Source organism: Rhodotorula paludigena (genome assembly GCF_050403205.1).
Source record: "Rhodotorula paludigena JCM10292 DNA, Rt_paludigena_JCM10292v1_ctg34, whole genome shotgun sequence".
Lineage (NCBI taxonomy): Eukaryota > Fungi > Basidiomycota > Microbotryomycetes > Sporidiobolales > Sporidiobolaceae > Rhodotorula > Rhodotorula paludigena.
The window spans coordinates 65,088-92,720 of NW_027481424.1; the positions used below are offsets into that span (position 1 = coordinate 65,088).

The 27,633-nt window shown below is 64.4% G+C and overlaps 11 protein-coding genes across 11 annotated transcripts; 6 read left to right on the top strand and 5 right to left on the bottom strand.

Moving 5' to 3' along the window:
• Positions 1 to 329: 329 nt before the first annotated feature.
• JCM10292_007696 (aurora family serine/threonine-protein kinase) lies at positions 330 to 2,478 on the top strand (the record flags this gene model as incomplete). The annotated part of the gene is made up of 8 exons (XM_076650305.1): positions 330 to 470; positions 527 to 1,056; positions 1,159 to 1,365; positions 1,428 to 1,566; positions 1,629 to 1,777; positions 1,892 to 2,046; positions 2,146 to 2,225; positions 2,320 to 2,478. The coding sequence occupies 8 exons, from the start codon at positions 330 to 332 to the stop codon at positions 2,476 to 2,478; spliced, it is 1,560 nt and encodes a 519-aa protein (XP_076504107.1).
• Positions 2,479 to 2,807: 329 nt separating this feature from the next.
• Positions 2,808 to 3,929, bottom strand: JCM10292_007697 (uncharacterized protein; the record flags this gene model as incomplete). The annotated part of the gene is made up of 1 exon (XM_076650306.1): positions 2,808 to 3,929. The coding sequence occupies one exon, from the start codon at positions 3,927 to 3,929 to the stop codon at positions 2,808 to 2,810; it is 1,122 nt and encodes a 373-aa protein (XP_076504108.1).
• A 414-nt stretch (positions 3,930 to 4,343) lies between these two features.
• Positions 4,344 to 6,301, bottom strand: JCM10292_007698 (pirin family protein; the record flags this gene model as incomplete). Its single annotated transcript, XM_076650307.1, has 13 exons — positions 4,344 to 4,358; positions 4,433 to 4,519; positions 4,609 to 4,824; positions 4,903 to 5,083; positions 5,177 to 5,251; positions 5,325 to 5,380; positions 5,455 to 5,475; positions 5,556 to 5,569; positions 5,636 to 5,684; positions 5,806 to 5,862; positions 5,982 to 6,005; positions 6,101 to 6,190; positions 6,251 to 6,301. The coding sequence occupies 13 exons, from the start codon at positions 6,299 to 6,301 to the stop codon at positions 4,344 to 4,346; spliced, it is 936 nt and encodes a 311-aa protein (XP_076504109.1).
• A 555-nt stretch (positions 6,302 to 6,856) lies between these two features.
• JCM10292_007699 (F-box protein) lies at positions 6,857 to 8,092 on the top strand (the record flags this gene model as incomplete). The annotated part of the gene is made up of 2 exons (XM_076650308.1): positions 6,857 to 7,138; positions 7,199 to 8,092. 2 exons carry the CDS (start codon positions 6,857 to 6,859, stop codon positions 8,090 to 8,092), a joined length of 1,176 nt encoding a protein of 391 aa, XP_076504110.1.
• A 452-nt stretch (positions 8,093 to 8,544) lies between these two features.
• On the top strand, positions 8,545 to 11,377 carry MDM34 (ERMES complex subunit MDM34; the record flags this gene model as incomplete). The annotated part of the gene is made up of 4 exons (XM_076650309.1): positions 8,545 to 8,616; positions 8,796 to 8,870; positions 8,931 to 9,044; positions 9,107 to 11,377. The coding sequence occupies 4 exons, from the start codon at positions 8,545 to 8,547 to the stop codon at positions 11,375 to 11,377; spliced, it is 2,532 nt and encodes an 843-aa protein (XP_076504111.1).
• A 563-nt stretch (positions 11,378 to 11,940) lies between these two features.
• On the bottom strand, positions 11,941 to 14,798 carry MET6 (5-methyltetrahydropteroyltriglutamate-homocysteine S-methyltransferase; the record flags this gene model as incomplete). Its single annotated transcript, XM_076650310.1, has 7 exons — positions 11,941 to 12,052; positions 12,111 to 12,197; positions 12,292 to 12,368; positions 12,440 to 12,507; positions 12,646 to 14,243; positions 14,306 to 14,488; positions 14,620 to 14,798. 7 exons carry the CDS (start codon positions 14,796 to 14,798, stop codon positions 11,941 to 11,943), a joined length of 2,304 nt encoding a protein of 767 aa, XP_076504112.1.
• A 623-nt stretch (positions 14,799 to 15,421) lies between these two features.
• Positions 15,422 to 17,676, bottom strand: BFR1 (Bfr1p; the record flags this gene model as incomplete). Its single annotated transcript, XM_076650311.1, has 9 exons — positions 15,422 to 15,685; positions 15,743 to 16,317; positions 16,383 to 16,460; positions 16,521 to 16,819; positions 16,891 to 16,961; positions 17,034 to 17,210; positions 17,272 to 17,318; positions 17,389 to 17,437; positions 17,512 to 17,676. 9 exons carry the CDS (start codon positions 17,674 to 17,676, stop codon positions 15,422 to 15,424), a joined length of 1,725 nt encoding a protein of 574 aa, XP_076504113.1.
• A 176-nt stretch (positions 17,677 to 17,852) lies between these two features.
• Positions 17,853 to 19,305, bottom strand: JCM10292_007703 (HpcH/HpaI aldolase/citrate lyase family protein; the record flags this gene model as incomplete). The annotated part of the gene is made up of 7 exons (XM_076650312.1): positions 17,853 to 17,906; positions 17,972 to 18,087; positions 18,172 to 18,237; positions 18,302 to 18,719; positions 18,779 to 18,859; positions 18,913 to 18,931; positions 19,007 to 19,305. The coding sequence occupies 7 exons, from the start codon at positions 19,303 to 19,305 to the stop codon at positions 17,853 to 17,855; spliced, it is 1,053 nt and encodes a 350-aa protein (XP_076504114.1).
• Positions 19,306 to 19,439: 134 nt separating this feature from the next.
• JCM10292_007704 (uncharacterized protein) lies at positions 19,440 to 20,729 on the top strand (the record flags this gene model as incomplete). The annotated part of the gene is made up of 1 exon (XM_076650313.1): positions 19,440 to 20,729. The coding sequence occupies one exon, from the start codon at positions 19,440 to 19,442 to the stop codon at positions 20,727 to 20,729; it is 1,290 nt and encodes a 429-aa protein (XP_076504115.1).
• Positions 20,730 to 20,979: 250 nt separating this feature from the next.
• On the top strand, positions 20,980 to 23,009 carry JCM10292_007705 (HoxN/HupN/NixA family nickel/cobalt transporter; the record flags this gene model as incomplete). Its single annotated transcript, XM_076650314.1, has 8 exons — positions 20,980 to 21,274; positions 21,363 to 21,392; positions 21,455 to 21,652; positions 21,716 to 21,768; positions 21,828 to 22,097; positions 22,183 to 22,629; positions 22,696 to 22,709; positions 22,784 to 23,009. 8 exons carry the CDS (start codon positions 20,980 to 20,982, stop codon positions 23,007 to 23,009), a joined length of 1,533 nt encoding a protein of 510 aa, XP_076504116.1.
• A 503-nt stretch (positions 23,010 to 23,512) lies between these two features.
• JCM10292_007706 (peroxidase/cytochrome P450 family protein) lies at positions 23,513 to 27,517 on the top strand (the record flags this gene model as incomplete). Its single annotated transcript, XM_076650315.1, has 11 exons — positions 23,513 to 23,887; positions 23,961 to 24,156; positions 24,211 to 24,571; positions 24,653 to 24,951; positions 25,009 to 25,410; positions 25,478 to 26,229; positions 26,289 to 26,407; positions 26,469 to 26,886; positions 26,954 to 27,103; positions 27,160 to 27,294; positions 27,356 to 27,517. The coding sequence occupies 11 exons, from the start codon at positions 23,513 to 23,515 to the stop codon at positions 27,515 to 27,517; spliced, it is 3,369 nt and encodes a 1,122-aa protein (XP_076504117.1).
• Positions 27,518 to 27,633: the final 116 nt, after the last annotated feature.

Here is a 27,633-nt window from a genome sequence, read left to right on the forward strand (position 1 = left end):
ACTGTTCTTCCGTTATACCCGAGTGCCATTCCTGTTGCTGTTTTCACGAGTGCAATTCATGTATCTCGTAACGATCGAGTCTTCGAACATGTCCTTCCGGTGAAACGAAGCGGCGGAGAGAGCGAGCGTCGAGCGCGCGGAACGACGAGGGCCATGCCACTCCACGCGAGTGATGCGCGAGCGCCAGTAGTCGAGCATGCATGCAATAGTATGCTCTGTGAGCCATAGAGGCACATATCCTGCGGGAGGTCGACGCTTCCCTCTCGCTCTCGCTCTCTTTGCCGCTTCCGCTTGTTCGCATCTCCCCGACACTCTCCGCAACAGCCAGGATGACCTCGCGCGTGCTGTCGCGAGCATCCACGCTCGAGAACAAGCTTGACGTGCTCTCGCTCCACGACGACCTCGATGCGCCGCCTCCCCCGCCCGTGATGCGGCCGTCTGCCATCTCAAAGCCCGCGACCAACCCGAAGGTGCGCCTTGCCTGCACCGTAAAGTACACGAGAGCTCGCTAACACGCCTACCACAGCTCGCTCCTATCCGCCCGTCGACCAGCGGACCTGCATCGACCGCCGTCGCCTCGTCTTCATCCAACATCAACCGCCAGCCCTCACTAAAACTCGCTACCGCTACCTCCGCTGCCGGACGCCCTTCCACTCAGTCTGCAGCGAACAAGATTCGCGTACCCGGTCCCGCACCGCCGGGTGCTGCAGGCGGGCAGGCGACGGGAGGAGGGCTTCCGAGCAAGTACCAGGGTGGGAGCAGCAGCGCGGCAGCTCGGCAGGCTGGCGCGCCAGCAGGTAGTAGCTTCAATGCTGCTCCTTCGACGCTGCGGGTCCCCGGCCCGTCCGCCTCAGGATCAGCCTCGTCGCGCGCACCCTCGCCTGCTGCTGCCGGCCCTTCGCGCGCCCCGTCGCCCGCAGGGTCCGACTTTGGTGCAGCGTACGACGGCGGATTTGAGAGGGACGAGAGGGCGATGGCGGCTGCCGCGGGGCAAGGTGGGCTGCTCAAGGGCGAAGCGGCAAAGACGCTCGCGATGGACTCGAGTGCGGCAGGAGCGTGAGTCGTTCGTCTCGCTCCGGCGGAGCGCTGCTGGCGCTTCTGGCGCGATAGCTGCTCCTTTGATCTGCTGGAGAGGGCTGACTTTCTTCTTGTGCCCAGACACCGCGGCACGATCCCCTTCTCGCTCGACTCGTTCGAGATCGGCAAGCCCCTCGGCAAGGGCAAGTTTGGCCGCGTCTACATGGCGCGCACCAAGTCCGAACCCAAGTACATCGTCGCGCTCAAGTGTCTGCACAAGGAGGAGATCGTCAAGAACAAGGTCGAGAAGCAGGTTCGGAGGGAGATCGAGATCCAGTCGCACCTGGCGTGCGTTCGCCCTGCCCGCGCGTTAATGCCGAGCGTCAACTGATGCCGATCGATACTCGCAGACACCCCAATATCCTTCGCCTGCACGGCTACTTCCACGATGAGCGCCGCATCTTCCTCATTCTCGAGTTTGCCGGGCGAGGCGAGCTGTACCGCCAGCTGTCCCAAGTCGGGCGCTTCAGCGAGAAGCTGGCTAGCCGGGTACGCTCTCTCTCGATCATGCCTCCCGCCTACCAAGCTGACACCGAGACACGGACGGGCAGTACATTGCGCAGATGACGGATGCGCTCATCTACCTTCACGGCAAGCACGTCATTCACCGCGACATCAAGCCCGAGAACATCCTCATCGGCATGAACGGCGAGCTCAAGATTGGCGACTTTGGCTGGAGCGTGCACGCGCCAGGCAACCGGTGCGTTCGAGAACCTTGACAGTCCTACGACGAGCGCTCTTGCGGTGTGCCTTAGCGCAGGCGAGATGTTCGTGACACAAGAGACCTGATACCAGTGCCTTGCACTCCATCCAGGCGCTCGACGCTTTGCGGCACCCTCGACTACCTCCCGCCCGAGATGGTCGACCACAAGGAGCACACCGACAAGGTCGACCTGTGGGCGCTCGGCGTGCTCACCTACGAGTTCCTCGTCGGGGCACCGCCGTTTGAGGACTTGAGCGGGCACTCGGGTGCGTGCATGGCATCCTTCCTCCTTCTGCCACAGTCAGAGACCGAGCTTGCGGGCAGCGCCGGGGTACACGACTGACGACTTGGAGGTCCACGGGCAGCCACTTATCGCAAGATCACCCGGCTCGAGTACACGATCCCGTCGCACGTCTCTCCCGAAGCGGCCGACCTCATCCGCAAGGTACGCTGCCTTGCCTTGCCTGTCACGGAACCCACTTGCAACCCTGACCCTCCCCCATCTGCTGACGCCCTGCCTTTCCCCCGTCTACTCGCAGCTTCTCCGCTTGAACCCGCTTGACCGCCTCCCGCTCAAGGAAGTGGCCGTGCACCCGTGGATCAAGAAGTACGAGCGCCGCTCGACCGTGGCCAAGAGTTCCGGCAGCGACGGGCGCGGGTCGGGCGTGAGGGCGAGCGGAGTCGCTTCGGGGCGATAGTATGTGCGACGGAGGAGAAAGCCGAGGAGGGGAAGGAGGCGACGCGTGGTTCTTCGTTTCGCTCTTTTCTAGCATGACTCTTGTTGTTTCACTAGATATTGTTCTCAGACTTCCTGCCGGGGTCATTTGCGTCGGTTGGAATGCGACAGAGGCATTCCACAACATCTCAAACGCTCGTGCATCTCGTTTGAGAAGCTCCGATCGTCAGCAAAATGGGCGAGACAGCCCGTCAGGAGTCGGCAAAGTCTCTTGGTGCTACACTCTCCTGAAGCGTATTCTGACCAGCAGAGTGTCGATAGCACGACAAACGGACGCTACGACCCAGCCGTCTACCGCTTGACGGGAGCCATCCTCAGCACGACGCCCCGGAGCGATTTCCCCCACCCACCGTACAAGGGCGTCCTGCACACGGGGCAGTGCTTGTTGAGATCGGGGTCGCCATCGTCGTCGCTGTCGGGTGCTCCTCCCCTCCGCGCCGCCGCACTTCCACCGCGCGCGCCGCCGCGACTCCCGCCGCGCCCTCGCAGCCCCGCCGCCGCGAGCGCCGCGCGCCCTCTCGCCGCCGCGCCGCCCCTTCCACGCCCTGCTGCACCGCCTGCGGGCGGGGGCGTAAGTGCCGGGCCGGCGACGAGCGCGGCGTGGAGGCAGGGCGCGCAGAACGCGTGGCCGCAGCTCGTCAGCGCGAGAGGCGCCGGCGAACCGAAGCAGATCGGGCAGGTGAGGTGCGAGAGCGAGGGGAGCGCATCGGCGGCGGGAGGAGGTGGAGACGAGGCTTTGCGCTTGCCCTTGGGGTCGGAGGAGGATGGGGCGGGAACGGTCGAGTGCGGAAGTGCGACGAGGACGTCGTCGTCCTCGTCGCCATCGCCGCCGAGAGAAACTGGCCCGTCTCCTAGCCGTGTAGAGAAGAGCGACTCGCCTTGCCGCCGATCGAGCGGAAGCGCTGCCGCAGCTGAATCTGACAAGCCCGCCGCGCCGCCCGCATCGTCGCCTTCGTCCGTCAGGTCGAGCACCGCGGCCGGATCTGCAGAGGCGCTGCGACGCCCGGCGCCTGAAGGGCCCGCCACGGCAGCCTCGTCGCCCGAAGGTTCCGTATCGGGCTCCTCCTCGTCCTCGTCAGCCGCTGCACGCCCCTGGATCGCGTTTTTGACAAGCCGTGGGTCGCTTGGTCGCGCAGGGATGGCGGCAGAGCCGTTTGCGCGCCTCGCTGGGCCCTCGTCCGCCGAGCTGTTGTCGACCGTCGAAGGTTCCCGCTCTTCGTCGTCTTCGTCCGTACTGCGCTCGTCGTACCTCCTGCGCACTGCTCGACGACCGGCTGCACCGGAGGGGCCAGCGTCAGCTGAGGCAGAGGCGGGGACTGCTGGTCGCGGGCGGGACGACGAGGAAGTGGCGGTGGAGGTTTCGCCAGACGAGCCCGAGCGGGCGCGCTTGCGAGGTGATGCGCTCGTGCTCATCTTTCGATAGCTGGACCACGATCGCGCGGGAGCACAGAGGCGAAACGAGGGAGTTGTCGGGCGAAGGACCGAGCGGAGCTGATGAAAGGCGAGCGTTGAGGTAGGAGAGCTGGTCACGCGCTGGAGCGATGGTGACGCGCCGTAAAAGCCCCTGCACTCGGTGCAGACCCTCTCCGGCCGGATCAGCGGGTTCAGAGGTATGTGCAGGTAGCTGAGCCGCAATCTCTATCAATTTCCCAATGTCTCTTCCCTTCGAAACAAGGACAGGCACAAGGAGACGGAATTGATTGACGCAGAGGAGAGCGGAGAAGTGCTACAACAAGCGGACGAGAGGAGAAGGCCGATAGTCGACACGGGAGTGAGCGGGAGAAGGGCCTTACAGGAGCACAGGACGAGGTATCCCGAATCGACCGCCTACGCATCGGCCATCTGCATCGTGACAACGTGCCGTCAGCTCTATGATGCGTGTGTGTACACAAAGCGGAAGAGCAAGAGCGACGCACCCTGCGGCCAATCTCAGACTGCCACTCGTGCGCACCCTCAAAGCCGTTCATGCCGAGCTGGTAGTCCTGGAAGGTGCGCATGATGTCCTGCACACAAGATAGCACAGTCGGTGAGCCGCATCCTCGACGGACGTCCTGCAGCGGATGTGGCCGAGAGAGCAAGCATTCGAACGCACCTTCTGCGATGTCATGACGAACGGCCCGTGCTGCACGACCGGTTGATCGAGCGGTTCTCCAGCGATGACGACGAACCGCGCGCGGTCGCTCGCCGCCTCGAGCCAGACGCCGTTCTCGCCCTCTACGTTCGAGAGGACCGCCGTGTGGTACTGCTCGACGGGCGCGAGGGCCGACGAGTCGGGGCCAATGAGGGTCGAGCCTTCGAGGGTGTAGATCTGCGGTAGAGCCCGGGGCGTGATGCGTCAGGGCCGAGACACGCCGAACGAGCGAGTGAGGACATAGAGCAGACGCACGAAAGCGTTCCAGCCCTTTGGCAGCGCATGGAAGACGCGCTCGCCCTTCTTGCTCATGACAAAGTCGGCGAACCAGCATCCGCCGAGCGGGCGCACGTTGCCCGTGACGACGCCCTCCTCAGGCGAACCCTGCGCCTCGCCGCAGATGACCTTGACTTCCACATTCGGGGTTGGGTGGGCGCTGAAAGGTGGAACAGAGAGTCAGAACCTGATTCCTATGGTCCGGAGCAAGCGCGCTCAGATAGGCCGAGTCGAAGAAGGATCAGAGACGTACGAGAGCACCTCGGAAGCCCTGCGCTCCTGGTAACTCGCCTCGACCATCTTATGCTTGGCGGGGAGATCAACCCAGCTGTACATTGTTCTGTTTGTCAGCTGTACGGACCCGCAGATCGAGCCGTGCCGTGGAGGAAGCGCGAACTTACAGCTGCAGGCCGAAAGGGTCCTTCTTGCCTGGCCCGTGGGTTGGCATCTCGCTGTGCTGTTTGCGCGGGATGTAGCATGATGAGTAACGTGTGCTTCGGAAAGGTGGTCTGAGAGGAGAGCCTGACCCACCATGATGCCACGACCGGCGATCTGACAGAAGCACGAGGGGCGATTGGCGAAAGTCAGCAGATGCGCGGGAAGGGCCAGCTTCGCGCGTGCAAGTAACATACCATGAATTGGAGGTCTGTACAGAAATGAAGCACACTTTAGCGAGATGTCAGAGCGGTGCGAGGGAGCAGACCAGACGCACCACCAGGACCGATCTTTCCCTTGTGACCCTTGAAGTCCTCGTGCTCAAACTGCCTCGGGTAGCAGACAAAGTATGTACGGACACAGATATCGAAAAAGGGTATCCCAAGGGAATGGAGGCGGACGATCAGCTCGAGACTTTCGACCCGCACGGAGACGACAAAGGCGCACCTCTCCTTCGATCATGTACGTCAACGTAGTCATCCCCCTGTGAGGATGGTCCGGGAACTGTTATATCGAGCACGTTATCGTTGAGGAAGAGCGAGCGTGGGCAGGCAGGGGGACGAGGAGATGGCGAGGGTTGGTTAGTCGGGTTCCGGGACTGCAGATGGTGGCAGAGAGCTCACGCCGGCGCCTTCTTTGACCAAAAACTGTCAAGCGCGCAGACCCGAGACGTCAGCAAACGCTCGCCGCGAAGCAGAGCACCGCGAGGACGGATGCACAGCAGATGGCAGCAAGGACTCACGTTGTCGAGCATGAGGAACGGTGTGAAGTTGCGCAGGGCGGCCGTGCCGATCGAGCGGCGAACGACGGCACCGGCGCCTTCTGGCGTCTCCTGCAAAGCGGGGCCAGATGCGTGAGTGGAGAACGCGCAAGAAACGGGACGAGGACGCACGCGAGCGAGGATGGATTTGACGACGGAGCGGGACACTTGTGCGGCAGACATGGTGTCTTGGGGGGTTGTGCTGAGCGTGGCGCTGAGCTGCGATGAAGGTAGCGGGTGGGAGAAGTAGCGGAAAGCGACGAAAGAAGCGAGGGCGGCGAAGACGGCCGTCAAGAAGGCGCGGCTGAGGTAAGCCACGGTTGCGGTGTCTGAGCAAGCCTGATTCAAGCAGGAAGCAAGCCCGGAGCGGGCCAAGCGGCGAATTGAGAGCGGAGCGGGTTGCTGACCAGAGACGGCGCAGAGTATGGAAAGAGGTGACTGACACTCTCGGCTGACGAGCCGGGGGAGACAAGCAGTCTCGCAAGTCTCTAAAAGGCGGCCAACACACAGCAAAGGCGCCGGAGCGAGGAGAGGAGGAGCCGGGAGACGTCAAAGTCGGCGACGATGAGGCGGTGCATGCCCCTCATCACCGCCGAATCGCTGCAACACTCTTTGAGCGCTTGTGTGCTTGAGTTAGAGCTCCCGAGTGCTCTGGTGCTCGACTCAGACTCGTTCCCACCCGTCCCTCGCCTTCCCGGCTCGACGCACGACCACAACAAAGCCTCCCCACTTGCCGACATGGCGACTGCGATCGTCTGTGCGCCCTCTTCCGACTTCCAGACGCCCAGCAGCGGCTACAGCTACACACGCCATTCTCGACCGAACCGCGGCGAGCTGACGAGCTTCGCCTGGTCGCTCCGCCTTCCGCTTCTTCGGCCAACTCCGCCGCACAAGCGTCGCAAAGTCGGGCCGCTCTCGTCTTTCCGCCTCTTTGACGAACTGCCGGTCGAGCTCGTCGAGCGCATACTGCGGCACCTGGACTTCGAGGACTTGGGACGGCTAGGTCGTGTGAACCGCTCGGTACGTCATGTTTGTCCGACTTGTGCGTAACTTCCTGGCTGACTTCGGGTGCACGAGCAGTTCCACACACTGCTGAGGGACCCCTACTTGTACGAAGAAGTCGTGGTTCCGCACCTCCCGCGCGCACACACCCAACTCGTCGCCTTCCTCCCATCCATCCTGCCCGGAACACGGCACCTCACGCTCCGTTCCTTTCCCTCGACGTCGTTGGCGGCACTGTTGCTCGCTTGCTCGTCCCGCCTGACGACCCTCGACCTGTCCTTCTCCGGCGTGACCGATCTCGACCTTCTCTCGCTCGCACCACCCTCATTTGGCGACGGCAACGGGCGCGAATCGCCGCTCTTGCACCTGCGAGAGCTTCGACTGAAGGGCTGTCGCCGCCTATCGTCCTTTCTCGCCCTGACGCCCTACGATGCCGAAACCGCTCTCAACCCGCTCGCTTCGCTCGAAATCCTCGACTTGTCCTGGTCGTCCCTCTCGTCCCTCCCGCTCCCGCTCTCGTCTCGACTCCCCGCACTGAAGCGTCTCAACCTGTCGACGACGCCGTACCTCCCGCTCGACCACCTGGCGTTGGCGCTGCACGACCTTCCCAGCACGCTCGACGAGCTCGACCTGAGCCACCTCGGGCTCGGCACGCGCGAGCTCAAGTACCTGGGCTTCTCGGCGCCGTGTTTGTTGGTGGATGAGGACGCGCCTGGTCGGCAAGACAGACGAGCAAGCCCGCTGCGACTGGTCCTCAGCGGCAACGACTCTCTCACGCTCGCCTCGCTCGCCTCGCTCAAACGGCACTGGGCGGCCTCTCACTCGTCTAGCGCGGTTGGCCGCGAGATCGAAGTCGAGCACAGCCCGATGCTGCTCGAGAGCGACGAGGAGGACGACGTCAGGAGGTTTGTCGAGATGGTCGCGGGCGTCGTCGCGCGCGGGCCGAGCGTCACCGCGGATCTGACGAGGTGAAGAGGACGATGGGGACGCTGTTTTGTCTGTGTAGACCCATGTGTGCCCCGAGACGCTTCGCTAGACCCTGTTGCCGTCCCACTCGACGTTGTGTAGAACTGCTTCCTCGTCTGCCTCTGTGTCTGTCGTTGTAAGATTCGATCGTTTCCTCTACTGTCTGCCTCGGAACGCCACGGAAAGGCGACAAGCGGTGTCTCGTGAGGATGGCCGACTTCGGCTTCATCGCTTTTCGGAATCGTCGCCGAGCGGAAGCTTCGTGCGACCCTCTGCTCTCGCTCCGTGCGGCTGTCGAGCAGGCTGCAACAGGGTGTCTAGTGCCACTACGAGCCCCTCGCAGGCTCCGTCTGCCCGTCTGCCCAGCGCTTGCCGCGGTCTGCGACTGCTTTCGGCACCGCCCCGTCCGCTCAGCTCGTCGCCGCGGCTAGGAGGGCAAGAGGGCCCGCCTGCCCGCCATGAGCTTTGCGTTCGAGTGGCCAGAGTTCTCCGAGTCGTTCTACGCCGACGCGCGCGAGATGCTCGCCCAGGTGAGCTTCCGCTCCCTCGTGTTTGAACGAGTGCAGACGGTCAGCAAGGCGGTGGGAGGGGCAGGGAACAGCAGGAACCTACCGGAGAGCTTTCTCTCCGCTGCTCAAGCAGAGCCGGTCCTCCCTGGACTCGATGCTGACCTCGCCCTCCTCGCCATCCCGTGCATTTGCGCCCGCAGGCTCTCAACAAAGGCCAGAAGCCGCCCATCATTGCAGACCGCATCGAGGTCAAAGAGCTGGACATGGGGACCATCGTGCGTTGCCGTCTGCGGCCCTCCCCGCCGTTCGCGCTGACCTCGCCGTCCCGCTCGCAGCCGCCTGACCTCGAGATCCTCGAAATTGGCGACCTCTCGACGGACCGCTTTCGCGGCATCTTCCGCCTGACGTACTCGGGCGACGCCTACATTGTCTTGCAGACCAAGGTTCAAGTGCGCAGATGCCCTCGCCATAATGGAATCGACGCTGCCAGCTGACCCTCCTGACCGCACAGGCGAATCCTCTCAACGTCCCTCGACCCTCTGTCGACATACTCGGCACTCCCCGCATCCTCTATGCTGCCGCACCGCTCGTCGTACCCATGACCCTGCGCCTCTCGAACCTCTCCCTGCGCGCCATCGTTGTCCTCGTCGTCTCGCGACAAAAAGGCATCACGCTCGTCTTCAAGAACGACCCGCTTGAGTCGGTCGAGGTCTCGTCGTCTTTCGACGGCGTCGAATCCGTCGCAGGCTTCATTCAGCGCGAGATCGAGGCGCAGCTGCGCGAGGCGTTCCGCAGCGACCTCCCGAGCGTGATCCACCGCCTGAGCCAAAAGTGGCTCAGCGGCGAGGTCAAGAGCGCAGGCAAGGCTGCCGATTCGCTCGGGCCGAAAGCGCGCGTCGGCCTCGCGCAGGGGTTCGACAAGCACGCAAAGATCGAGACCCGCACGGCGTACGACCCGACCTCTGGCGCGACTGCCGGGATCGGGCCCGACGGTGTCGAGGACAGGCGCGCGCCGGCACGGGGCAGAGGCTACACGACGCGCATGAGCGGGCCGAGCGAAGCGGGCGAGAGCGTCGAGCTCGCGTCGCAGGCGGACACGGCGTGGTCCACCTGGGGCGGCGAGAACCGCATGGGATCGACTTACAGCGGCAGCGGCGGGTCCTTCGGCCGCACGCCCTCGCTGCGCAGGCAGGCGACGACGACAGCGGCGTCGGCGTCTGCGTCCGCATCGGTGCGGCACGACATGCTCGATTCGGTGCCCGAGTCGATCGAGAACTACGATCCGACGTACGGCCTGAGACAGGACGCCATCCCGCACCATGCCAACTTTGCCGACTACGAGCGCCTTGCAAAGGCGGGCTCGTCGAGGCGCGGGTTGGGCGACTTGCTCGAGGTGGACGAGGAGGATCCGTTCACCGCGCGGTCGCCGCCCGAAGCCGACTACGACTGGGAGCTCGTCGGCGGGTTCGACGAAGACCCGCGACACGAGTATGTCGCGCGGTACGAGACTATTCCCGCCGTCGGAGGCGGGACGATCACCCGTCCGCGTGTCTTCCACACGCAGTCGCAGATGCGAATGCGGACTGCGTCGACCGGGTCGCTCTCGGCGCATGGGAGTCCCTCGTCGTACACTGCGAGGAGCGCTGCTGCCGGATCGACGGCATCGACGATCGGGCTCGGCAGGTCCGCTTCGTTCGGGCAGCTCACTCCACTGGACGCAGGCCTCGCCGCGCCTTCGCTGTCGGGCGCCTCGAGCGCGCGATTCCCCTTTCCAAAGTACCCGCCGCCGCCTGCTTACTCTGCCGGCCCCTCTGCCTCGCTTCTCCGCAACACCTCTCTGCCCTCCCTCTCGCGCTACGCTGGCGGCCCCTTGCACCGCTCCTCCTACTCCTCCGCCTCAGCGTCGCCGGACTTTGCTCAACAATCATTATTCAACTCGAACGACCCGTCCGCCTACTCCTCACCGCCCTCGTCCCTCGCATCCCCCGCCGTCCCGCCTCATCACCCGCCCGCTGAGCCGGATGATCCGCCCGAACTCGCCTTTACCCGTCCTTCTCCCGTTGACCTCCTCTCCCGCTCGCCCTCGTCAGTGCTCAACACCTCCTTCCTCGACGAGGAGCACATGCCCATCACGCTCAATCCGAGCGGGAACGACTCGTGCGCGCACCTCGCAACGCTCACCACGTCCAACCAGACGCTCTCCCCTTTCACGCGCGACCACTCGCACGTCACGGCGCGCAGCTCGCCCTACATCGCCGGGCGACTCGCCCCGTCCGCTCCTCTCGCCGGCGCAAACGGGCGCGTGGCCATCCTGCCCGGCGGGACCGACGGCAGCGCAAACAGGCAGAGCGCCCCGCCGACGCCCGCACAGCCCGTCAAAGCCGTCCGCAAGCGGCTGCACCGCATCGGTTCCGCTCGCGCAACTCCCGCAGCGGGCTCGCCTGCACTCGCGACTCCCTCACTCGTGAGCGCTTCCGCCTCAGCGGCGCCCTCGCCTGCACTGCCATCGACACCCGCCTTCTCGCGCCACCAGTCGATGCTCTCTTCGTCTGCCGCTTCCGCGCGGCAGCGCGCCATGTCTCCGCTGCGGAGCGGCGTCACGCTCGCATCCGAGTACGGCTCGTCGTCCGGCCTCGCGCACGGACTCGGCGCAGTGGGCGTTGGTGCAGCCGCGGCGGCCGCGCGCGCACCGAGCGAGCTCAGCGACTACTTCCCGCCGAGCGGGGCGAGGGAGATGCTGGCGCGCATGGGGCTCGGGGGCATGGGCAGCCCGAGGAGGTAGAGCGGAGTCGATTTATCCTGCCTGCACGTGGTAGACGAGTTGTTGTTGCTATTCTATGACCCAAGCCTCCTCATCATCTTGAGCGGGCGGGAAGGCGAGGTAGGTGGGAGGGCGAAGAGGGCTCACACTCCCAAGCGCGATTCCAGCTTCTCGCCCGCGACAAGTCTGGCCCAACTGAAGTGAGAGAACGAGGGGTGTTGAGCCCCGGTTTGCGCTGTTGAAGACATCGACACACTGTACGGCACGGGGAGGAGAAGGAGAAGGGAAGAGGGAAAGAGACGGCTACAACGACGACGACGGCACTGCAGAGTTCGATGCCCCAACTGCTTGGGCTTTTTGGTGGGTTACGAGACAGACGCATGGGTGGTGGGGTATGTGGTGAGGAGAATAAAGAAGAGGGCGCGAGCGAGAGGAATCGCCGCTGGGGTGGAAAAGCGGGAACGACGACGAAATGAAAAGGGAATTCGGCCGCCGTTGAGGCTGACGCCGATCAGGCGATGCATGCGATGTTGAATTCAGGCGGGAGCGGGCGGTGGCAGGCGCGAGGCGGGGGGAGACCGCGTTTACGCGAACTCCTCGCGAGCCCACTTGGCGACCTCGACGAGGTTGGTCAGGGCGCGCTTCGTCTCGTCCCAACCACGAGTTTTCAAGCCGCAATCAGGGTTCACGAACAAGCTGCGTCCCGGGGCGTCAGGGGCGGCCTCTGGGGGAGTCGAGAGAAGTGGAGACGTACTGCTTCTGGTTCGGGAGGGCCTTCTTGAACGCGGCGAGGCGGTCCTTCATCTCCTGCACAGACGGGACACGCGGCGAGTGGATGTCGCTGTGGAGTAGTCGTGGAGGTCAGCTATCGAGCCAGGCAGGATCCGAGGCAGACATCACAGGAGAGGAGGGAGGGTGACGGAACGGCCACGCACTAGAGACCCGGGCCGATGAGGTTGTTGTACGAGTACTTGTTGAAGGCATCGAGCAGCTTGAGGTCCGACTTGCTGGCCTATGCGAGGAAACAAAGCGAAAGTCAGCCCTCCGATTACCATATGCGAGGGAAACAAAGTCGATTATCACCTCGATCGAGATAACATCCGCGTCAAGGCGCTTGATGTGCTCGAAGATCAAGTTGAAGTCGGAGTAGCCTGTTTATGTCACGAGCAGGGGACGAAAGTTGAGAGGAAGGGGGCGGGGAAGGCGGAAAGGGGAGGAGGCGGCGACGGCGAGCAGAAAGTCGGTCAGCGCGGTTCCCACGCATGCACACTGAGCGCAGAAAGCCTTACAGAAGTGCGAGTGCGTCTGCGTGCGGTCCTCGACACCGGCGGTGGCGAGCTTGAACGAGTCGACGGCCCAGGTGAGGTACGAGTTCCAGTCGACCTGGCGGAGCGGGAGGCCCTCGCGGATGGCGGGCTCGTCGACCTGGATGGCAAAGATGCCGGCCTTCTCGAGGTCGACGACCTCGTCGCGGAGCGCGAGCGCGAGCTGCTTGCACTGGACCTCCTTCGAGATGTCGGCGCGCGGGAACGACCAGTTGAGGATCGTGACGGGGCCGGTGAGCATGCCCTTCATCGGGCGCTTGGTGAGCGACTGGGCGTACGACGACCAGCGGACGGTCATCGGCGTCGGGCGCGAGACGTCCGAGACGACGATGGGCGGGCGGACGTAGCGCGAGCCGTACGACTGGACCCACGCGTTCTCGGTAAAGACAAAGCCCTGGAGCTGCTCGCCAAAGTACTGCGACATGTCGTTGCGCTCGGCCTCGCCGTGGACGAGGAGGTCGATGTCGATCTCCTCCTGGAACTCGACGGCGTGCTTGATCTCGTTCTCGAGGAACTTCTCGTACTCCTCGGTCGAGAGCTCGCCCTTGGTGTGCTTGGAGCGCGCGAGGCGGATCTCCTTGGTCTGCGGGAACGAGCCGATCGTCGTCGTCGGGAACGGCGGGAGCTTGTAGACGGCGTCCTGCGCGGCGATGCGCTGCGCGAACGGCGACTTGCGGTCGTACATGTCGGGGGTGACCTTGCTCAAGCGTTCGCGGACGGCGGCGTCCGAGTTCTTCTCAAAGTCGCGGCGGGCCTGGATCGACTGCTTGTTGGCGTCGAGCGCGGCCGAGACGTCGGCGCCCGAGAGCGCCTTGGCGAGCGTGGCGACCTCGGCGGCCTTCTCCGTCGCGAACGAGAACCAGTCCTTCTGCTCGGGCTTGAGGCGCGACTCGTTGGCGAGCGTGACCGGGGTGTGGAGGAGCGACGACGACGTGGCAACGACGACGCGGTCCTGGCCGAGGACGTCAATCACCTTCTTGGCGGTCGCGAGCGAGGCGGCGAGGTCGTTCTTCCAGATGTTGCGGCCCGAGACGAGACCGAGCGAGAGCTTGAGGCTGGTCGGCTTGACAGCCTCGACGACCTGGTCGAGCTGGTCGGCGGCGCGGTCGAGGTCGACGTGGAGCGTGTCGATGGGGAGCTTGGCGACAAACTCGACGTTCTTGTCAAGGCGGCCGAAGTAGGTCGCGAGCGTGATCTTGAGGCCGGGGGCGGCCTTGGCGAGGGCGTCAAAGGTCGCCTGGTACTGCGCGCCGAGGTTGGCGGTCGAGTCCATGACGAGCGAGGGCTCGTCGATCTGAACCTCGGTCGCACCGGCCTGCTGGAGCTTCTGGAGGAGCTCGCCGTAGACGGGAACGAGCTTGTCGAGGAGCGAGAGCGGGTCGAACGAAGCCGGGTTGGGCTCGTCACGGCCAACCTTGCCGAGGAGGAGCGCGGTGATGGGGCCGACGAGGACGGGGCGCGTCACAATGCCGGCCTCCTTGGCCTCGACAAACTCGTCCACGGGCTTAAGGTTGTTGAGCTTGAACTGAGTCGACGAGGAGACCTCGGACTTGATGTAGTGGCTGCGAGGAGTCAAGCTGGTCAGCGGGCGCACCCTGTGTGTGAGCGTGCGTAGACGACGCACTAGTTCGAGTCGAACCACTTCTGCATCTCCTGGGCCTCGAGGTCGACGCCGTCCTTCTGGTGGCCGCGACCCATGGCAAAGTAGCGGTCGAGGTCCGAGAGCTGGGCATCGGCAAAGCGCTTGGGGATGATGTTGAACGTGTTGTTGAAGTCGAGGACGTGGTCGTAGAGCGTAAAGTCGCCGCTGAAGAGACAAGAGCAGGAGCGCGCACGTGTCAGTCAGGAGGAAAGTCGTCGACGACAGCTCGCGCAACGCCGCAAAGGCTGCAGCGGGATGCACAGATGGCTGCGTGTGATTGAATGGGAGCAACGCACGAAGGGATCACGTCGACGCCCTGCTGCTGCAGCGTCTGCCAGCGGAGCAGGCGCTGCTCCTTTGCGACCTTCTGCAGCTCGTCAGCACTGAGCTTGCCAGCCCAGTACGCCTCGGTAGCCTTCTTGACCTCGCGCTTGGGGCCCACTCGGGGGTAACCCAGCACAGCAGACAGAGTCATGATGTGCTGGGTGCGAGCGACCCCGGAGTTGCAGTGGGGCACACATGGGCGCAGGTGAGCTTGTGTACGGCTGCAAAGGGAGGCAGAGGGAGAGTTTCAATGCAGCAGCACGACGTACGAGTTTGGTTCGGAAAAGGGGTGGGAGTTGGAGATGAGAGAGGGAGAGGAGAGAGCGAGAGCGAGAGCGAAGTCGCGCTAAGTCCCCACTGAGTGGGTCTCGGCTCACCCCCAGCACGCCATGGGTCAATTTTGCAGGCTCGCTTGACTCCTCCAGCATACACCCGTCACATAGGCATAGTGAGCGCGAGGAGGGAGGCAGAAGCGGCTCAAAATGCCTCGTTACGATTCTTTCCGGCAACACACACCTCGACCCGGGGAAGGCGGACGACCACCATCCGAAGAGGTGGACAGGGCGGGGGCCATGTTATCGCCGCACATCACCGCGGTCACGACTTGGGGACGGTGTGCATTGCGGCGCCCTCTTTTTGAATGCTCGAGAAACGATACGGAAAGCCCCATCGGCCGTGATACGGAAAAAGAAAAGAGAAAAAACATGTTGACCCCGAGATGCGAAGGGAAGAGTGAAAGTGAAGGTCGAAGGTGTGCGCCAGGGAGCCGGCACCTCAGGCGTCGTCGGTTTTGCTGTCGTCCTCGACGGCGTCCTGCGTCGCGTCGTCGCCCGCGGCGTTGGCGACCGCCTCCTCCTTGGTCGCGCCCTCCTCGATGGGCTGCGGCTGTGCGTCCTTGATCTCCTCCTCCTTGGCCGTCGAGTCGGCCGCCGCGGCCGCTGCAATCGTCGCGCTGTCGTCCGACGACGTCGCGGCCGACTTTTCGGCGGCGGCAATCTTCTTCTCGACCGCGGCGACACGCTCCTTGGTGACACGGTCCTGTGAGGCGCAGTGTATGAGTTCGAGAGCAATCGAAACACGGAAAGAAAGACGCACCTGGTTGTCGTCAAAGTACCGCTTCTTGAGCTCGAGGCTGTCGATCGTCTTCTGCACCTCGCCCGTCGTCAGCGGCGCCGGGATGCCGAGCGCCATGAGGGCCGTCAGGGTGCCAAAGGGCAGGTTGAGCTTGTCGTCGCCGTTTGCCGCCGGGGCGTCGCCGTTTTCAACGGCGGCCGCGCCCTTCTTGCCGCCCTTCTTGCCCTTGCTCTTGGCCAGGCCGCCCCACGACTCGTCGTCCTGCTCGCCCTTCTTCTTGAGCACCGTGCCCTTGGGCAGCTCGTCGACCTTGCGCAGCTCGAGCTTGCCGACGCCGGCAATCTCTGCCGCGCGCGGCGCGAGCCCGTCCCCGTTCGCCGACGCGGCAGACGAGTAGGCAGAGGGGGCGAGCCCGATCCGCTGCTGGAAGAAGCGGATGAGGGTGCGGCAGTCCTCGATCTCGCGCTCGAACGCGGGCGCCTGCGCCTCCTCGAGCAGGCGCTGGTTGACCTCGGCCCGCTTCGACTCCTCGTGCTGCTTGCGCTCGGCGCGGCGGCGCTCGTCGCGCTTGGCCCGCTCGTCGTTGAGCTTTTGGTCTGTTGAGCGAGAGACGGTGAGTACGTTAAGGCCGAACGCGGGGAGGTCGGCAACTCGAGCGCACAGTGCTTGTTGTTCGCCTCGCGGAACGCAGCTGCCGACGCCTTCTTCTTGCCAAAGAGCTCGTCGAGCTGCTTCGAGACTGTGCGAAGCAAGTGTCAACATCGCTCAGAGCGCAGAAAGGGAGAGGTCCTGCACGCACTCGCATTCCGCTCCTCGAAAAGCCCGTCGCGGCTCTTGCTGACCTCGTCCATGCGCTTGTTGATCTCGTCGAGCTCCTTGCGGAGCTCGTCAAACTTGCGGCTCGCGGCCTTTTGCTCGGGGTCGTCGAGCTCGGCGCGCACCTCGTCGACCTTTGCCTTGTCGGCGTCGATCGCGGCCTGCTGCGTCGCAAACGACTCGACCGTCTTGCGCGACTTGCGCAGGCTCGACACCTCGGCGAGCGCCTTCTTCTCGTCGACGAGCTTCATCGTGCCGGACTCGACCTGGCGCTCGAGGGCCCTGCGTTTCGTGCGACGCAGACTCTCGTCAGCGCGAGGTGCAAAGCGGCGGTCCAGGCGCGGGAGACGCACTTGATCTGGTTCTCGACCTCCTGCACCGTCTTGAACGGCGCCTTGGCCTTGGCCGCCTGCAAGTCCTTGATCTGCACGAGCCGTTTAATCCGTCAGCGCCAGCCGTCGCCTTCCCCTCGCACCGTGCAAAGCCCCGAACGCACCTTGCGGTTGAGCGCATCCTGGAGCGCCTTGAGCTGGTCGAGCGTCTTTCCCCGCCCGCCCTTGAGGCGCGCCTGCTCTGCGCGGAGCGCGTCGAGCTCCTTGCGCACGGCGAGCTTGCGCTCGTGGTCCGGCCCGCCCTTGTTGCTCGACGCGCTGATCTTGTTGCGCAGGTCGTTCTGCGTTGGATGGAGTGCAGTCAGCACCACTTGAAAGGGCCGGGAGAGAGGAGGGACGGACCTGCTTGGCCTGGAGAGCGTCGATCTGGGCGCGGAGGGCGTCTTGCTCTGCGGGCGCGGGTCGCGATAAGTCTGTGTGCGCTCGCTCAGAGCTCTCGGGAGGTCGCAGAGTGCGCACCGGCGTCGTACGCGGCCTTGTCGGGGCGACCGCTGCTGTGGGTGTCCTCCTGCGTCGCTCTCTCCCGGTCAGCGAGCGGGGCGGGCAGGCGTGCGAGGAGCACTCAGACGCAGCGAGACGCACCTTGGGCTTGACCTCTACGCTGGTCGCGGCGGGGTCGACCCCACGCTTCGACAGGCCGGCGCCCTGGTGCTGCTGCTGCTGCTGCTGCTGGGCACTCTGCGCCTTGCGCTGCGCCTTGGTCAGCTGAGGCTGCGGGCCTGCGCCGGGAATCACTCGCGCCGCCATGGTCCTCGCGAATCGCCGTTGCGAGAAGAGCCGAGACAAGCGTGCCGAGACGGTTCGAGGCGCGGGCGGGACAGGGGGCTCTCCGACACTGCTTTTGCTCTCTGGACGGGTCTGCACGGCACGTCTGGATACTGTTCGCATGTTGCCAGTCACTGGTGCGACCGGCGCACGCGCGATCATGCGAGTCCCGCCGCCTTGGCCTGCTCGAGGATGCTCTCCGCTTGCAACAGCTGCACGAGACAGTCCAGGTCAAATCGCGCCCCACCGAAAGGTTGAAGGAGCAGTGCAGACTCACCATAGGCGCGTCGATCATCTCGACGCTCCCGTCCTTGCCTTCGAGCCCGTACGCGCCCGCGCCAGATGATTGTGCCGCGGCGTACTGCGAGAGGATGGCCTGCGCTCGCTCAATTGCTGCATAGCGTGCGAAATAACCATCAGCAGCGGCTCAGAAGCGCGGACACGGGCATTGAGCGAGATGAGACCCGAGAAGCGCACCTTTCGCAGACGGCGCAAACTCCTCCTGAATGATGGCGACTTGCGCCGGATGGATCGCCTGCTTCCCTATCGTGCGAGACGTGTGAGCGAATGATTGAGGCCAGCGAAGATCCCTGGTCGCTTGACGCACCGGTGAAGCCCATCTGCCTGCCCTCCCTCGCCTCGTCCCTCAGCCCCCTCTCGGCCTCCTCGCCCTTGTACTTTACGCAAACCAAGTCGACCGCCTGCAGCCCGTACGCATGCGCAACCGCGACGACCGTCTGCCTCGCGAGGAGCATCTCTCTCCGCGACGGCGTGCGCACGAGGCGCGAGCTCGCGCAGTAGTCCTCGGCGGCAAAGAGGAGGCCGCCGATGCGCGCAGGGGCGCACGTCGCGATCTCGCGCGCGTTGAGCAGGCCGAGCGGGGACTCGATGCTGGCGATTACGCGCAGGTCGGCGTGCGCGGGGAGGCGCGCGTGCGAAGAGAGGAAACGGTCGACGGTGAGAAGGTCGGCGGCGGTGTGCACTTTCGGGAGGAGGAGACCGTCGGGTGCGACGGGACTGGCGAGCTGCAGTGCGACGACGTAGTTTCAGCGGTGGAGGCTGAAAGGGAAGCGACGGGACGTACGATGGCTTCGAGGTCGTCAAGACCCAGCTTCCCCGAGTTAATGCGGACAAACTTGCGAGATCGCAGGTCTGCCGGTGCATTCTGTAGAACACGTTTCGTGTGTCAGGAACCGCAGTAGTGCTCCATACTGGAACCGGACTCGCCTGCAACGCTCTGCGTGAACAAAGAGGTCAGTCATCGCTCATCGCGGGACACCCGCTGCACGCCGTCGAGAGCTCGGACACGCACCGAGTGACCATCCTGCGGGCCTCGCCCTTGTTCTCTGTGCGCACCGAGTCCTCGAGGTCGAGGGTGACCACATCGGGCTGGCCCCTGCCGAGTGTCCCGGCGAGGACCTTGTCGAGCATCTTCTGGTTGCTGCCGGGGACATAGAGGAGCGCTCGCTGTGCTGCTGCTCGCGCTGGGCGGGGCGAGGGCGCGGGCGCGGTCGAGAGCGAGCGGGAGGATGTGGGGGAGACGCAGAGCGGGACGGGCACGCAGCGAGGGCGCGAGCGGGCAAGCGCAGCAGGACAGCAAAAGCGCGGCATCTCTTGCAGTGGCCTCGCCAGTCCGAACAAGCGGGAGCGAGCGTGCAGTCGAGGTTGGAGAGCTTCTCGTCCTCGTTGCTTGCACTTGGCCACTCTCGCCGGTCCTCGCCGTGCAGGGCGTGCACGAGCCGAGCATGGCCAGCGCGAGGCCCGCCTTCATCTTCTCGTACAACGCTTCCGACCCGGACATTGCCCGCCTCGATGCCTCGACTTCGCGTGACATCGCCGGACCTTCCTCGTCTCGCCACTCGGGACTCGGCGCTGCACGGAACTACGGCTACGCGGGAGCACAGGGGTACGCAGGACAGGAGGGAGACGACGACTGGGTCCCGACGTACGGCCCGACCACCTACCGCCGAGGCCGCATCCGCTTCGTACCGGCAAAGGCAGCCGCGTTTGGCGTCATCCCAGGCAGCGACGGGCAGGCGCCCACCATCGACCTCAAGGGAAAGGGCAAGGCCGTCGAGACGAGCGACGACGAGGGCGCAGACGAGCCCGATGCGCCAGACGCTCCCGTTCCTCCTCGTCCCTCTGCGCCCAAACCGACCTCTTTGACTGGCATCGCCGTCCGCGGCCTCTACGCCAGCATCGTCGGGCTGAACTCGGCTCCTCCGTCTCTCCCGACCTCGCCAAAACCACCGCGAGACCCAAATCCGCCACCACCGCTCCGTGCGAGCACGGCGCCGCCAAAGCGAGAACCCACCCTACCGCCTGAGCGTCCAGCGCGGGCACAGCGAAGCGCTGTCGAGAACGAGGACGTGCTCGTGCTCTCGTCAGACTCGGAAGACGAGTCGGCGCGAGATGACACGGACTCGGACTCCGACGACGACGGAGACGACCTCGTCGTGATGGACCCGCTGACGGGCGAGCCCGAAGTGCGCCTGAACGCGGTGCCGACTTCGTCGTCGCATTCGTCGACTTTCTCCCACCACACCTCGGACCCCTCGAAGCCGCGCCTCGCGCCGCTCCTCATCCATGAGCTCCTCGCGCCGCCTTCCTCGTCCGCCTCTCCCGCGTCCACTGCAGGAGACAGCAGCAGCGGCGGCGGTGCCCTCCTCCCGTTCGTCCCTCCGACGCACTACGCGCTCAAGCCCGACAACCCGGGCTGGCGCATCCTCCAGCGCCAGGGGTGGCGCGAAGGCGGCGTGCTCGGCGCCGTCCCCGCGCCCGGGTCGGGCGACGCGCCGCGCGGACTCAAGGTCCCGCTGCGCGCCAAGGAGAAGTTTGACCGGCGCGGGCTTGGCGGGGAGGAGCGGGCGGGGGCGAGGATGGGCAAGGAGGAGCGGAGGAGGGAGAGGGAGCGCGCGAGAGAGGGCGAGGAGCGCGAGAGGGAGAGGAGGGGGAGGGGCGCGAGGGGGATGGAGTGGGTGCAGAAGAGGGAGGAGCGGGAGCGCAAGGCCATGATTGCCTACATGAACCGGTAGCGAGTCGGCGAACGGACTTGTCACGCGCATTTGTCCTTCCGCGCCTCGATCTCGCGTCTCGAATGTCCCGCGCGCTCCTCGAAAATGCTCATTTGAGACTGTATCGCCCCTGGAAGCACGTCTCGCTTATCGCCTGCGACAGCGTTTGAGCCTGGACGCTTCACTCGACTTTGTGGGCGAGTCCCGCTCCGCCCGCTTCTGCTCCTCTCGCCTCGTCCTCTCGCTCCTGCGGCCGTGCGCACGCTCGAGCATGTCTCAACCCGACATCTCGACGCTACCCGCGCTCCCGGCGGGTCCCTCGCGCTCTCCCTCTCCCGCACCCGACTCTCCTCCCCCTTCCCCTCGAAAGAGCTATCTCTCGCTCCCGCGCCCCGCCTGGCGCCTGACGCTTTTCGGCCGCTGCTTTGCCCTCCTCGCGGGCGAGTTCCTCGCCAACGCCGTCGTCTGGATCGCGGCCGCGTGCGTGTGGGGACCGGACGAGGACAAGAGGGGCGTCTTGTCCCTCGCTGTCGTCGCTTGGACGCTCGGACTGAGGCATGGACTCGGTGCGCAGGGTTCCCTCGAGCGCTCCTGCGCGGCAATGCTTGGTGTGCGAGTCGCGCTGATGCTTCTTGATCGGAACCTTTCGCGCAGACATGGACCACATCGTGGCTGTCGACAACGGTGGGCTGCTTGACCACCACTAAGTTTGCAAGTCGAGTACTGATGGCGGTTGTGGGCCGCAGCGACCCGAAGTCTCGTCGCGATGGGACAAACCCCGGTCACTGTCGGCCTGTTCTTCTCGCTCGGCCACTCGACTATTGTTATCGCCATGACGGTCGCCGTCATCATCACAACGGCCGCGATTGACAAGTTGCCGGACGTGGCGAGCATCGGCGGCGTGATTGGCGTGAGCGTGTCGGCGAGCTTCCTCTTCCTCCTAGGTGCGTCTGCATTCTTCCGAAATCGTGACCAGGGCCCTCGGCTAATGCACTTGTCACACCCAGCTGTCATCAACTCGGTTATGCTGTGGCAGACTATCCGTGTCGCGCGCAAGCGGGTGCGCCCTGCATCAAACGAAAGCGCGTCAGACAGTTGCTCACCTCTTACCTTTTGCAGAAACAACTGCGCGCAGCTGCGGCGCATGCCAGCACCGCCCCTCCCCCCGATGCACCCGCACCCGACTCGGCTTCTGATGCGCACATCCTCTCGAAGAAGCTCTCGACGACGAGTGACGCCTCGGGCGTGCTCGACGAGGAGCCGTCCATCGCCGAAGCCAAGCGGCAGGAGCAGGAGGCGGAGCGCGACACGATGCCGGGACTGCCGGCGACGACGTGCATTGGGCGGATCGGGAGGCCGCTCTTCCGGATGATCAACCGGCCGTGGAAGGTGCGTCGAGCTGGCAGGCCGATCCTTTCGCTCCGAAAGGGTGCGTCTGCTCGGAACCGATCCTCGCTGATGTAACTTACGGCAGATGTACCCCGTCGGCGTCCTGTTCGGCCTCGGGTTCGACACGGCATCCGAGATCTCGCTCCTGGGCATCTCGGCGCTCGCGAGCGCGGGCCCGCACAAGATCCCCGCGGGCGAGATCATCCTCCTCCCGCTGCTTTTCACAGCGGGCATGACGGCCGTCGACTCGCTCGACTCGGTCTTCATGCTCACGGCGTACACGGTGCCGCAGCGTGCGGCGGCCGCCGAGGAGGCGCAGAGCGTGCTCGCTGCCGGAGAGGAGGAGAAGAAGCCGTGGTACCGCCGCGTCAAGGTGCTCGAGGCGCGTCCGAGCGAGGAGGACGAGCGACAAGAGGTGCGGAGGGCGGCAGAGCGGGCGAGGATGCTCCCGCAGGCCGACGAGGACAAGCTGCTCAACATCTCGGTCGTGCTCACCGTCATCTCGATCGTCGTCGCGTTGCTCATCTCGATCGTGCGTCGCCGCTTCTCCTGTCCGCCTGTATCGAGCAGCGACTGACGAAGTTGACTGTTTGCGCAGACCGAGTTCATGGGGTGCGTCGCCTTACCTGCTCCGCGGCGCATTGCGAGCTCCTCATAGCAGACCTTCACTGACCCACTGTGCCCAGGCTGGCCCTCGAAAAGTGCGCAAAGTGCTCGGACGCGGCGGACAACGACCCTGGGCTCGCGGGCAGGTGGTGGCGGTTCTGGGCCGCCGTCAACGACAACTCGGGCTACCTCGGCGCGGGCGTCGTCGGCCTCTTCCTCGTCGTCTTCCTCGGCTGGGTAGGCGTGCACCTGTGGAACAAGCGCAAGGAGAAGCGCGAGGGCAAGAAGGCGGCGATTCGGATCTAGGTAGACGGCATGCAGGTTCTATCGGGCGCGGGAGACTATTCGCTGTGTGTTTGCGGTTGTGGTGGAGGGCGAATTGCAGGGCTAGCAGCGGTATCGCAGTGAGTACGGTGCAATCACGTGAGAGTCCGGTCCTGTCTGCGGTCGCTGGGTGGCATCGACTGTCTGCTCCTCCAATTCATTTGCGCCGAGCTTTCGATACGCACCGTACCGCCTGCAGAAGAGCAAAGAACAGCCTTGTACGCCCACCTCGATTGCTTCCCTCCCACGTTTTCGTACAAGGTTCGAGCACGCGGAACTCCGCACTCTGATTGCGCCACCGGCGATTCGCCCGGGTTCTTCGGAGCCCGGCGCATACACGCAGTGCATCGCCCCGCGTCTGCGCCCGGAATTCCCTGCGTTCCCTGCGGGCGATTTCTCTGGGTCCCGCGCGTTTCTCGCTCGAGCCCTTGGTCTCTCTCTTGCTCCGTTCTCCTCGCCCTGTGGCGACTCGCGAAGAGGCTGCAATGTCCTCGTCTGCTGCTGCCCTGGGCAACGGCGCTGCTCCCCGCTCGCAGGCTGGTGCTGGTCCTGGGCGCCGTGCGTCTCTCAACCGTCGCTCGTCCTTCTTCGACTCTGTCCGCGCCAAGCTTTCGCGCAACAAGGCGAGCGACTCGTCCGTCAAGACTCTCGTCGACACGGTCGTCGCCGCGCCTCCCCCTGCTGGCGGCGACGGCCTAAAGAACAGCGAGGCCGCCGCGCTCTCGGACGACAAGCAGAAGAGCCGCCTCCTCGGCAGCCTCTGGGAGCAGGTCAAAGGCGGCACAATCCTCAAGGATGGCGCGACGCTCGTGCAGGCTGCGACGAGCGCGACAGGCCCGATCGACGACCGCGAGATGCTCGTGCGTCGTGCTTCATCCCCCTGAGCTTGTCGCTTGACCCTGTACTGACTAGCTCTGCCGTGTGCGACGGCAGCTCGAGAATGTCGTGACCATGCTTCAGGGGCTCCCCAACGATTCGCCTATCCAGCAGCCGACGACCAACCTGCTTCTCAAGATGCTCTGGGACGAGCTGCCGCACCCGCCGCGCTCGTACGCCGGCCCGGCGTACCGCTCGGCCGACGGTAGCGGTAACAGCCTCGAGAACCCCAAGCTCGGTGCTGCTGGCACGCGTAAGTCCGCCCGTCGTGTCCTCGCCTCCAGGTTCTCACCGATGCCCTACGCAGACTACGCTCGCACGGTCCCGCCTCTCCACCCGAAGAACGCTCACCTCCCCGATCCGTCCATCGTTTTCGACGCTCTCCTTCGCCGCAACGAGTTCAAGCCTCACCCGTCGGGCATCTCTTCGCTCCTTTTCTCCTTCGCCACCATCATCATCCACAGCGCGTTCCAGACTTCGCGCGACGACCCGACCATCAACGAAACGTCGAGCTACCTCGACCTCTCGCCTCTCTACGGCAAAGACCAGGAGGAGCAGAACGGCGTCAGGACTTTCGAGCAAGGTCGCTTGCACCCCGACATCATCGCGTCGAGCCGCCTCTTCTTCATGCCGCCATCGGTGGTCGCCCTCCTCGTCATCTTCTCGCGGTGAGTTTGCGAGGCTTTTGGTCGCCTGCACCGCTTGCACCGTCTTCGCGGGCTCGCGCTGATTCGTCTCTGTGCCTGCAGTAACCACAACTACATTGCCGGAATGCTCTACGATGTCAACGAGTCGGGCAAGTACGCGCCATGGGAGTCGCTCGATGCGGCCGGCAAGAAGTGGCAGGACGAGGACCTGTTCCAGCGCGCCCGCCTCGTCAACTGCGGCTGGTTTTTGAACGTCATCGTGCAGGACTACATCCGAGTCATCCTCAACGTCAACACGACCGAGTCTCAGTGGTCGCTCGCGCCAAACGTCGACATCAAGGAGATCCCGACGGGTCATGCGCCGCGCGGCACGGGCAACGCCGTCAGCGTTGAGTTCAACAGTGCGCGCGCGTGATGTCTTACCCAGTGACCAGCGCACTGACGTATTGTTCGTATAGTCTTGTACCGCTGGCACGCTGCCATCAGCCAGAAGGACGAGAAGTGGATCGAGCAGCTCTTCCAGGAGTGCCTCGGCGACAAGCATGTCGACGAGATGACCGACGCCGACTTCACTACGGCGGTGCGCGCGCTCGCCATGAAGCAAGGCAAGGATCCGAAGAAATGGTCGATCCCGGGCCTCGAGCGCGACGCGGCGGGTCGCTTCGACGACAACGAGCTGTGCCGCATCCTCACCGAGGCGACGGACGAGGTCGCGGGCGCTTTCGGCGCCAATCACACGCCCGCCATCATGCGCATCATTGACGTTCTCGGCATCAAGCAGGCACGCGACGACTGGGCGTGCTGCTCGATGAACGAGTTTCGCAAGTTCCTCGGCCTCAAGCCGTTTGCGACGTTTGAGGGTGCGGCTGTTTCACCTATGTAATCTCCATGCAGGTCCTCGATGCTGACTCTTTCTTCCTTCCTCAGAGTGGAACTCGGATCCGTGGGTCGCTGCTACCGCGCGCCACCTCTACGCCCACCCGGACAACCTTGAGCTCTTCCCTGGCCTGCACGCCGAGGAAGCCAAGCCGTCGCAGAGCGGGTCTGGCCTCGCGACCAACTACACCATCTCGCGCGCCATCCTCTCGGACGCCGTCGCCCTCGTTCGCGGCGACCGCTTCTACACGACCGACTATAACTCGGCGACCCTCACTTCGTGGGGCTTCCAGGACGTGCAGCCCGACCAGGCGAACGGCTCGTACGGCGGTGTCATCGGCAAGCTTCTCATTCGCAACCTGCCGCGCAGTTACAAGTACAACAGCGTCCACGCGCTGTTCCCCTTCTCGACGCCCGAGACGATGCGCAAGATTCTCACGAAGAACGGTGTCGCCGACAAGTACTCGTTCGAACGCCCTGCGCCCGTACCGCCCATCCACAGCGTCTCGACGTACAAGGCGTGCCTGAGTGTCCTCGCCGACCCGACGACGTTTGGCACGATCTACGACGAGTCGATCAAGGCGTGCTCGAACGATTACGGCTACTTCATTGCAATCGACGACGACCAGGAGGCGCACAAGCGTGACCGCGCGATCCAGTCCAAGGCGCTCTTCGTCGATGGGTGGCAGAAGACTATGGCCGACTTCTACCGCAATAAGACGAAGGACCTCATCGACGAGTGTTCGTGGTCGTTTGATGGCGGGAAGACCAAGATGCTTGACGTTGTGCGCGACGTGACGAACGTGAGTGTTACCATGCTCTGACCGAAACCAGGCCCGAAACTGACCACCGTGTCATGCAGCTCACGGCCGTGCATTGGTGCTCGGCCCAGTTTGGCATGCCGCTCAAGACGGAAAAGGCCCCGCACGGCATCTTCACGCCGCAGGAGCTCTACCTCGTGCTCAGCGCCTTCTTCATCAGGTGCGCAGGACGACCTTCTCAAACACCTCTTTCTCTCTGCTGACGCTGAATGGGAGGGCAGCGTCTTCATGAACTTCGACACCTCGGCCGGTTTCAAGCTCCACGCGGCCGCGAAGAAGGCTGCGCCGCAACTCCTCAGCATCATCCGCCTCCGCATCAAGCAGGTTCAGGGCGTGCCCGAGTTCCTCGACGACTTTGCGCGGTCCGTCCAGGACTACTTCGCCGGCAAGGATGTCCAGGGCATCGTCATGGGCGAGGAGGCCCACAAGTATTACGAGCGCATTCTCCAGAACAAGGACGTACCGCTCGAGAAGCTCGAGTCGTCCGTCCAGTCGACCATGACGGCGTCCGTCGCCAACCAGGGGCAGGCCGCCGCGCACGTCATCAATTTCCTCCTTGACGATGCCAACAAGCAGCACAAGGATGAGATCGTCCGCCTCAGCAAGCTTGACACGCCCGAGGCCGACAAGCAAATGCTCGTGCGTCCCTCCCGATCTCATGCCGTTCGCGTCGACCGTGTGCTGAGTGCCCGCTCCCTCCGTGCAGTCGATCATCAGCGAGGCTATGCGCCTTGACCCGCAGGTTCCGCTCATCCCGCGCGTCGCCAGGAAGGATGCGACGATCCAGGACGGTGACAAGGTCGTCGAGGTCAAGAAGGGCGACTGTGTCTTCCCGTCGATGCTGCAGGCCAGCCTCGTGAGTGATTGGAGCGTAACCTGCCTCGTCCAGATGCTAACTCGCTTGCGATACAGGACCCGACCGTCTTCCCCGACCCGACGCAGGTCAAGGAGCGGGATCCGAGCCTCTACCGTCTCTTTGGACACGGCATGCACACCTGCTTGGGCGCGGCCATCGTCAACATCTCGATGGTCCAGATGATCAAGCAGGTGAGGCCTCTCGCTATTCTCGACGCCTTCTCGCTTTCTAACCTCCGCTCGGCATTTACAGGTCTTCAAGCTTCCGAATGTTCGTCGCGCACCGGGCAAGGCCGGCCAGCTCGTCCGCTTCCACCACGATGTCGGCGGCACGCCCTGTCCTGTCTACCTCAACGCGCAGCAGACTGTCTGGCCGCTCCCCGTCTCGCTCTCGGTCGTCTACGACGCCGAATAGTCTCTCATTCTGTCTGTCTCTCGCGTGCTCTCCCGCCTATCCGCCTGTCCCACTTGCTCTCGTTCTCGGCATGTCAGTGTTTCGATCTCTCGCTTTCGCAGTAGCAACCCCCTTCG